The 9,624-nt window shown below is 34.4% G+C and overlaps 1 protein-coding gene across 1 annotated transcript in view; it reads left to right on the top strand.

Moving 5' to 3' along the window:
• The first annotated feature begins 696 nt into the window (after nucleotides 1–696).
• Nucleotides 697–9,624, top strand: part of LOC141394919 (CD109 antigen-like) — a 37,302-nt gene continuing 28,374 nt past the window's right edge. The window contains exon 1 of the mRNA XM_073970079.1: nucleotides 697–925. Within this exon, the coding sequence (XP_073826180.1) occupies nucleotides 867–925 (59 nt within the window). The 5' untranslated portion in view covers nucleotides 697–866. The remainder of the gene's footprint in view (nucleotides 926–9,624) is intronic.

The raw sequence follows: 9,624 nt of genomic DNA, 5'->3' as shown, positions 1-9,624 counted from the left end.
TTGTGCAATTAAGTGACAACGCTGCGCAGTTTTCGTAATGGCGACACCTAGAAAAAACAATCACATTACAATTTCTCGGTCTATACATTCATTAGTCTATGGATGAGACGCAATGTTATTGTACAGTGGCACCCATAGACTAATGAAGGTGTAGACGAAGAATTGTTCTCAGCATGTTACTTAGTATGCTCTGTAATAGTTAGATGGCGTTAGTGGTATTTTTTTAACATTGAGCTACTACACGACATATTTGAGTGAAAACCATAGCATATCGAGAACATATTGAGTGGAAGGGCAACATCTATAAAAAATAAACACATTAAGATTCTCTATCTATAGATTATTTTGTCTATGGAGCTACTACACGACATATTTGAGTGACAACTTCAGGATATCGAGAACATATTGAATGGATGGGCGCCATCTACAAAAAACAAGCACACTACAATTTCTCTGTCTATTCTTTTATTAGTCTATGGTTTTATTTATTGGTCTGTTCCTTTACTTTTGAAAATGGTAAAACTGGCAAAAGTAGCAAAAGTTGTAATCTACTTCCATATGAATTGTATGGTGTCTGAAGTAAAGGAACGCTTTTCGAGTAAAAAGTTGTAAAACTTGAAGATTCTTGCACGTAAAGGAACAGGGCTTATGTACGAAAATACTCGTAGATATTGCATGTTAGATTGTTTGGTATTTATTATTAGCCGGTCGTTCGATAATCATTCGTTAGAATTCGGTTTTCTGCAATCTATTACTTCGACTTGTTTGTAAATAAAAGTGATTCATTTGTTTGCTGCTCTTGAACGTATAGAGAAGTGTTCGGTTTAAATAAAACAAAAAGACATTGATACAAATAAATAAGCAAAATGGAAATGGATTTCGAGTTTGAATTAGAAAATCCGGAAAATAAAGAACCACAAAAGGGGTGAGTTTACAGTGGAAATGTGCTATGAAGAACTATTGGCTTTATCATACATAATAACATACATAATAATACATACATATGGATATCAAAAGAATGGAAATATCTTTAATGGTATATCGAAAACATTACTATCAATTGAATAACAACTTCGCGTGTTTATGTAAATCGAATATATTGTTAAACAAAATATTTCACTATCAAATGTAATAACATTGTATGCACGTCTGAATTCATTTCAATATCTCTTTTGAAAGGAAAGGTGACGTCACACATGCATTTTTTTCACACTGAAAAATGATGCGTATTTTCAGGTCGGTTGGTTGGATTGCGACGTAAACACGACTTGTTCAGCATTACACTTGTAAAGTCGTTACAATTAAAAAGTCGTTAAGTTCAACAAAATATTCTTGACTAAAATGGAATAATGAGTTTCCTTTCCTGTCCACAATTTTAGGTGCAAAAATTTTTCGATCTCCGACACCTCAAATTCCAAAAATCGGCAGGTACCGTTATATGGGAGCTATACCAAAACACGGACCTTTGCTGACGATTTTTAGTGGAAAAGTTTCGTGTCAAATTACAGCTACCTCGGTTAAAAATTGTAGCTAAATCCTCACAATACCGAAAATTGGGAGGTAACATTATATAGCGGCTATACCAAAAACTAAACCTATGTTGACTAAACCTAAACCAAAGCATAGGTCCATGTTGACGATTTTTAGTTAAAAAGTTTCGTGAACACTGAGAACCTCAAATGCCAAATTACAGCTAGTTCGGTTAAAAATTGTAGCTAAAACTTTTAAATGCCTAAAATCGGCAGATACGGACCTATATAAACATTTTTGGTGGAGAAGTGTTGCTACCACTAAGAACCTCAAATGCCAAATTACAGCTAGTTCGGTTAAAAATTGTAGCTAAAATCCTATAAATACCGAAAGACGGAAGGTACCGTTATATGGGGGCTATAACAAAACATGGACCTATGTTGACGATTTTTAGTGAAGAAAATTACAGATACTTAGGTTAAAATTATGCCCACAATTTTTGACATAAAAGTGTTTTAATCACTAGGAACCCTAAATGTCAAATTCGGTTCGAAAATGTGACTAAAAACGTTAAAATACCTGAAATCGGGCGGTACCGTTAAATGGGGGCTATACCAAAACGTGGACCGAGGTGGCCCATCATCGAACTTGACCTGCCTGCAAACAAAAGATGCACCTTCCCAAAATTTCATTTCTACATTTTTGTGGATGCTAGAGTGATTACCACAGACGGACGGGCGGACGTACATGCATAGATCGACTCAGAATTTTCTCTGATGAAGAATATATATACAGTCGGATTATCAGTCTTGGTTGGGACCTCGATTATCAGTCATGGTTGGGACCGGAGGCATTACGGATAATCGATTTTCACGGATAATGGAGGCAATGCTTTTATGCAGTTTTTGAACATATTTTTAAGTAGAAATTGCATAATATTGTACAATAATATAAAAATTTACAGTTTTTATTAAATTTGTTACTGTAATCCACCAAATTTTAGAAGGATACATAATATCATCATCACCAGATTCATCTGAATTGACTTTGTCCCATGTTTTTGTGATACCATAAATACACAAATTGTGTAATACGGAAGAATTTCCAGTTTTCGTTTGTTTACCCTTTATTTGCTTAATCAAATTAATTGGAAAGTGTGTTTTTACTCCCATGTAATGAAGTTAATAACGAAAAATAAAATAAATGGAGGTTCCCGGATAATCGATTCACGGATAATCGAGGTTCAACTGTACTTTATAGGGTCGCAAATGATTATTTCAAGGCGTTACAAACGGAAAAACGAACTTAATATACCCTCCATACTATGGTGGAGGGTATACAAATAGTAGATGTCCAGTATGTAGACGTTACGAGTAACATTTAGCTAATTTACTGAAAGAGTGGCATAAGTCAAAAAATGCGTTTTCTGCATTAGCGATATCTCTAAAACTCAACAAGTTACAGCGAATTTACTAATGGGTACTTTACACGATATGTTTTTAACATATGGGTTGTCACTTTTTAAATACAAAATGTATACGCAAAGTGACAACCCATATGTAATAAACATATCGTGTGAAGTACCCATAAGAGTTTTACATAAATCAACAAAAAAGTTTTTTTTTGAGTTTATGAAGATCTAAAACCCTTCAAACCATGCGTGACCTTACCCAAAAATTTAGCACTTTTATCTAGCTAGCTCTTTACAAAAAAGTGGTTCAAGTAGTTATTTTATTCTTTGTGTAATAATCATATTAATTTTTGAGTAAATAAGCGATATCACATATGTCAGCAACGATAGGACGGACATCAAGCCAAAATCGTACAATCATCCTCATACATTACGATATCTAAGCCGTCTGGAGGGTGCACTATAGGCAATTTGGTCTGTTTTTGAAAAATTAATAGCGGTGGGCTTTTTATACATTTTTAATGCTTTATATAGCTTTGTTCCTTTACTTTTTAATAGTAAAAGTAACAAAGTAGCTCGCACGTAACAATTTTTGCACAAAACATGGCTGTTAAAAAATAAAAATAAATAACAAACAAAGTAAATTTCACTGCTTTTTATTTTATATCACTGGTTTAAATTTTTATTATTTTATTTCTTTTTATTTTGCTTTGACAAAGCGCGTAGTTTTCTTTTTTCCTTTTGCCTTAATTTGTCGAGCAGGAAGTAGTAAAAGGGAAAGCCATTATGGCCCTCTCTCCTCTCTCACTCTCTTAAAAATTGCTTCCAGTTTTACTACTTTTTGGGGTTAAGGAATGCTTTCCAAGTTAAAAATGTTAAAACTGGTAAAACTTGAAGAAACTTTAACGTAAAGGAACAAAGCTTATGCAAAAGTAAGCTAAAACAAAGAATTACGCAGTAGAATTCTGATATAGAGAAAACCGGTTATAAAAAACTACATTTATAAAGGACAAAGTTTTGTGTTCCCAAAGAATTTTTCTTAATATTTGTCCACACATTCAACTTCTTAAAGTGACCACGATTATAACGAACAAAAATTGTCACCCCGCGAATAGAATTTTTACAATTTGTTAGGAATAACATGCGCGGTTTTAAGCACAAGCGGATAGGGACGAATTAAAGGCACTATTTCAAATATTTTAATATAAGATATTTAAATATAAGCTTTAATAAGAATATTACAGACGAACGGCGGATATAACGAACAAATTTTGATGCTCCTAACCCATATTCTTCTTTTACCTGTTTTATTCATTCCAACCCAATAAACACGGTTAAAACCAAAAAAAGATTATAATGAACTAAAATATTGATCCGCCAAAAGATTTTTATAAACATTGATATGTTTAAACAAGTGAACAAAGGCTATAGTCGAGACGGGCCGACCATGTGATACCCGACACCACTACCCCTGTGCATAAGCTTTTCACTAGATAACATTTCTTTTAGGGAATAAAATCCGACTACCACCAAACATAATATGCCTCTTTCTCTCTGGGACCCCCAAAAGCAATCAACATTTTGTGACCATCCGATCAAAATTCCATTTTTTGATGCATTACCGACTATTGTGGTATCACCCTTGTTTGACCACCTTCGCCAACCTACTTTACACCAATATAACTGTAATATTTTCCTCTTCCATTGACAGGCTTCGACGTTAAAATATTCACAAAGAATAAAACTTGGAATTTGTCTTCACATGAGTTTTTCCCCATTCCGACCCCATTATCCGACTATCACCAAAATCAATAGGCTTCTTCTTCTGTGGGGCCCCATCAACCCCCAAAATTTCGTGACTATACAATCAAAATTCCAACTTTAGTGTGATTACAAAAAATGTAAAAAATGGATATATTACTGACTTTTGCGATATCTCGGTTGTTTGCCCACTGACGCCAACATACTTCGCATCAATATAAAGGAGATCTTTTTTTCTTCCATTGGACGGGCTTTCCTTTTGGAATACTCCTACCAAAAGTGGAATATCTCCGCACAAGAAAAAAACGTTGACTTTTCTCCACATAAGCTTTTTGCTTGTTCCGACTTCTGAATATTATCCGACTATCACCAAACTTAATAGGCTTCTTCCCCTGAGGGACCCGCATCAACTCCCAAAAAAACCGTGACGATCCGATCAAAATTCCGACCTGTAGTGTGATTGCACAAAAAATCGGAAAATGGGATGCATTACCGACTATTGCGATATCTCTGTTGTTTGACCACCTACAACAACCTACTTTACATCGTTGTAAAGGTAATATTTTTTACTTTCCTTGACAGGTTTTGCTTTTGATACACCTCTTAAAGAAACTGAGATATTGGCTTCGAAATAAAACGTTGACCTTTTCTCCAAATAAGATTTTGTCCATTCCGACCCCTGAATATTATCTGACCATCAGCAACCCCAAAAACCCCCACATACTGATTCGCGAAGAGATCTTTACAGATATTATTTTTTAAAAGGACCAAATAAACCGCGCAATCATGATCCCTAGTTAGAACGTATTACAGATATAATTAACTAACATGTTGACCACGACACCTCTGTACATTTTTACAAAACATGGTGAATATTTCTTTAAAGAAAATGTCTTTTTACTTCAATTCGGATGCTTTTTTGTGTTTCATATATTTTCGTAGCCAAATCAAAAATTAAAAAAAAAAATATTTTTTTCTGCAAGGACGTCACCTTTACAAAGTTATATAACTCAAAAACGCAACAAATCGCACATTGGTATATTACATAGTTGATTCAGAACCCTTTTCTGAAGATATTCCCGGTGTCAGAATTTCAGAAAGGTTGGACCAATTTGTAAAAGTCTATAATATAAAACTATAATTTTGTACAAAAAATCTTAGATATTTTCCGCTGTAACAAACATTTTGAAGAAAATTATATCTTAAAACAGAAAGTACACACCGCCGCCATTCCACTGAATATCATATCTGTGTATTTGATTATTACCAAACTCTAACAAATTGCACTTAATTTCTGCCCTAAGTTTTAATCTTTTTTAATATTTTTATTTTGCCTTCGAAATTGTGACTTTTCGAATTATACCGCGAATTTTGAATATCTTACAAAACAGATTTACATATATAATTTGACATGTTCTTTCTTCAAATCAAGTTGTAAAACTCGCGTTATTAAAAGTGCAAAATTCGATTTTTTGTCTAAAAACCTGTCCAAATTACCTATAGTGGGGTGTAGAGTTTCAGAAAGGTAGATATATTCCCAAGGTAGATATATTCCCCAACTTTTTCAACTTTTGTCTAAAAACCTGTCCAAATTACCTACAGTGGGGTGTAGAGTTTCAGAAAGGTAGATATATTCCCAAGGTTGGGATGTTACCTTGAGGAGCGCCGTGTTTCACTCTACGGGCCATTCTTCCTTCAACTTCTTATTTCTAAATTCCACAAACGACTGGCGTCCACATATATATCCAACGTTTCAAACACGCAAACAAGGCTAAATGGATATGTCATCAAACAACTTAACATAGTTAACGGAAACGAAGGCCTTCTACACGCAGAGAAAAAAATATGTTTGATCCAACAATATTCCAAGAGCAAAATATCTATTGTTAACATATTGTTGGATTCCTCATGTAGTATTGTAAATCCAAAAATAGTTTGTGTCAACTGAACAATATTTCTCTCTTTTCTTCGAAAATTTGTTTCTCTTCTCTCGCTATTCGATGCCGTGTTGAAAAGACAATTTTGGTGAGTTGTGGTGTGTTTGTATGACATGCTGCCTTTACCTTTGTTTTTGTGTGTATGTACTTGTGAGACTCTTGTTTTTATTTGTTTCTGTTTTGTTTCATTCTTCTTTCCTTTTCATGTTTGTTATGGTGTTTAATTATTCCTTATGTTTAGACAGCGGAATTTTATGCAACCCCTATTTTTGGTCCGATTCATGTCAAATTTTGGGACTGGGCATATTTTTGGCTTCTGATTATATTGCAATCGAAACATATGACATATGCAAAATTATGCAAAATACATAAATTTTTGCATATGCAAAATTTATGCATTCTACATATTTTCTTATGCAACAAATATTTCAATAACACTGTGACACAAAATGGAACTCAAAGTCTGGGGGGTGGAAAATTTCTTTTGAATATGAAAGCACTTGATGGGTATACTAAGAACCCAAAAGGGAATTTTCGCCATAGGTCAAGTTTCTGAGATATCGCGCGATGAAGTTTTTGATTTTTTCCTTATAATACTTGGGAAAATAGCTCCATATCTCTGTTTGGCGTTTTTGTAGCTTCATTTTGAGGTGACATGTCTTCAGTCAAATCGATTGGCGAATCTTTTTGTAGAACATTTCATTCTTCTAACTCAATGGCTTTCATGTCCTTTTCGTCCTTTATTTCTTGAACCGTAGTGAAAGTACCACAAGATGAGATTTTTCAGCATCCAAATATTCCACAAAAATGTTGCTCAGAAGATTTTAGGTACGGTTATCTTTGACAACTAATCGATTTTGTCCCGTTTTCATTGTCCTTTTTGACATTTAATCGGTTTTGGTTCAGAAATAAACTATGTTTTGTTTTTTCTGTATATTCGTCATTGGGTATTTATTGGTATGTACACATAACCATTGGTAATTGCTTGTGTAGACATCTGGAGTGCTTCTGAAATATTTACCACAAATAGCTATTGTAATGATGAACACGTTAATAACAAATTTTCTTGGAGGATAGATCCGGTTATCTCAATTTTGGAACCGGATATTCCGACATTAAAACCGATTTTTGAACCGGTTTTAAGTAACCGATTAAACTTATATGTATACCGATAAAAAGCTTATAGAGTTGTCAATCAAATTAAATTAATTCGCTTATGAAAACTTTGCTAGTTGCAGTTCTAGAACAAAAAAACCGTTTTCTTAAACCGTTTTTAAGGAAAAATATCAGTACGCGCAAATATGGAGATCAAAGGCTGGGGGGTGAAAAATTCTTTTTCGCGATGAATTTCGATGAAGATAATGTGATGAGCCCGGAAGGACAGTTCCGCCGTAGGTCAAACTTCTGAGTTATAGCGCGATCAAATTTCATTAGGTTTTTTGTAATGTAGGTATGTATAGTTTGTCAAGAAAGAATTCATTTCGCTATAACTCAGAAGTTTGACCTACGGCGGAACTGTCCTTCCGGGCTCATCACATTATCTTCATCGACATTCATCGCGAAAAAGAATTTTTCACCCCCCAGCCTTTGATCTCCATATTTGCGCGTACTGATATTTTTCCTTAAAAACGGTTTAAGAAAACGGTTTTTTTGTTCTAGAACTGCAACTAGCAAAGTTTTCATAAGCGAATTAATTTAATTTGATTGACAACTCTATAAGCTTTTTAACGGTATACATATAAGTTTAATCGGTTACTTAAAACAGGTTCAAAAATCGGTTTTAATGTCGGAATATCCGGTTCCAAAATTGAGATAACCGGATCTATCCTCCAAGAAAATTTGTTATTAACGTGTTCATCATTACAATAGCTATTTGTGGTAAATATTTCAGAAGCACTCCAGATGTCTACACAAGCAATTACCAATGGTTATGTGTACATACCAATAAATACCCAATGACGAATATACAGAAAAAACAAAACATAGTTTATTTCTGAACCAAAACCGATTAAATGTCAAAAAGGACAATGAAAACGGGACAAAATCGATTAGTTGTCAAAGATAACCGTACCTAAAATCTTCTGATCAACATTTTTGTGGAATATTTGGATGCTGAAAAATCTCATCTTGTGGTACTTTCACTACGGTTCAAGAAATAAAGGACGAAAAGGACATGAAAGCCATTGAGTTAGAAGAATGAAATGTTCTACAAAAAGATTCGCCAATCGATTTGACTGAAGACATGTCACCTCAAAATGAAGCTACAAAAACGCCAAACAGAGATATGGAGCTATTTTCCCAAGTATTATAAGGAAAAAATCAAAAACTTCATCGCGCGATATCTCAGAAACTTGACCTATGGCGAAAATTTCCTTTTGGGTTCTTAGTATACCCATCAAGGGCTTTCATCTCCAAAAGAAATTTTCCACCCCCCAAAAATGCTGCTGCACAGTGTAATAGGTACAAAAATGTCTATGTGTACAATTTTTCTGTTTAAAATTCCCTTCAAACAAGTCAATAAAATAGAAAAATGTATAACCACAGCCACAACCTTCAAAATGCCGAATATCGGGAGGTATCGTTCTATGGGGGCTATATGAAGGCCTGAACCTAAGCCGACAAATTTTAGGTGGAAAGTTTTATACCCTTAACGAAGACTTAATACCGAATTTCAGCCATTTTGGAGGGATATTGAGGGCACATCCTTCAAAATACCAGAAATCGGGAGGTACCGTTCTATGGGGGCTATATGAAGACGTGGACCAATACCGATAAATTTCAGTTGGAAAGTTTTATACCCCCAACGAAGACTTAATACCGAATTTCAGCCATTTCGGGTGGATATTGAGGGCACATCCTTCAAAATACCAGACATCCTGAGGTACCGTTCTATGGGGGCTATATGAAGACGTGGAGCTATACCGAAAAAATTCTGGGAGAAAGTTTAATACTGAAAATGAAGACTTAGTACTAAATTTCAGCCATTTCGGTGTAATATTAAGGCCACAACCTTCAAAATGCCGAAAAACGGGAGGTACCGTTCTA

Source organism: Musca autumnalis, unplaced genomic scaffold (genome assembly GCF_047663935.1).
Source record: "Musca autumnalis isolate F117 unplaced genomic scaffold, ASM4766393v1 scaffold_2, whole genome shotgun sequence".
Taxonomy (NCBI): domain Eukaryota; kingdom Metazoa; phylum Arthropoda; class Insecta; order Diptera; family Muscidae; genus Musca; species Musca autumnalis.
This window is presented reverse-complemented; position numbering and strand designations above follow the sequence as displayed.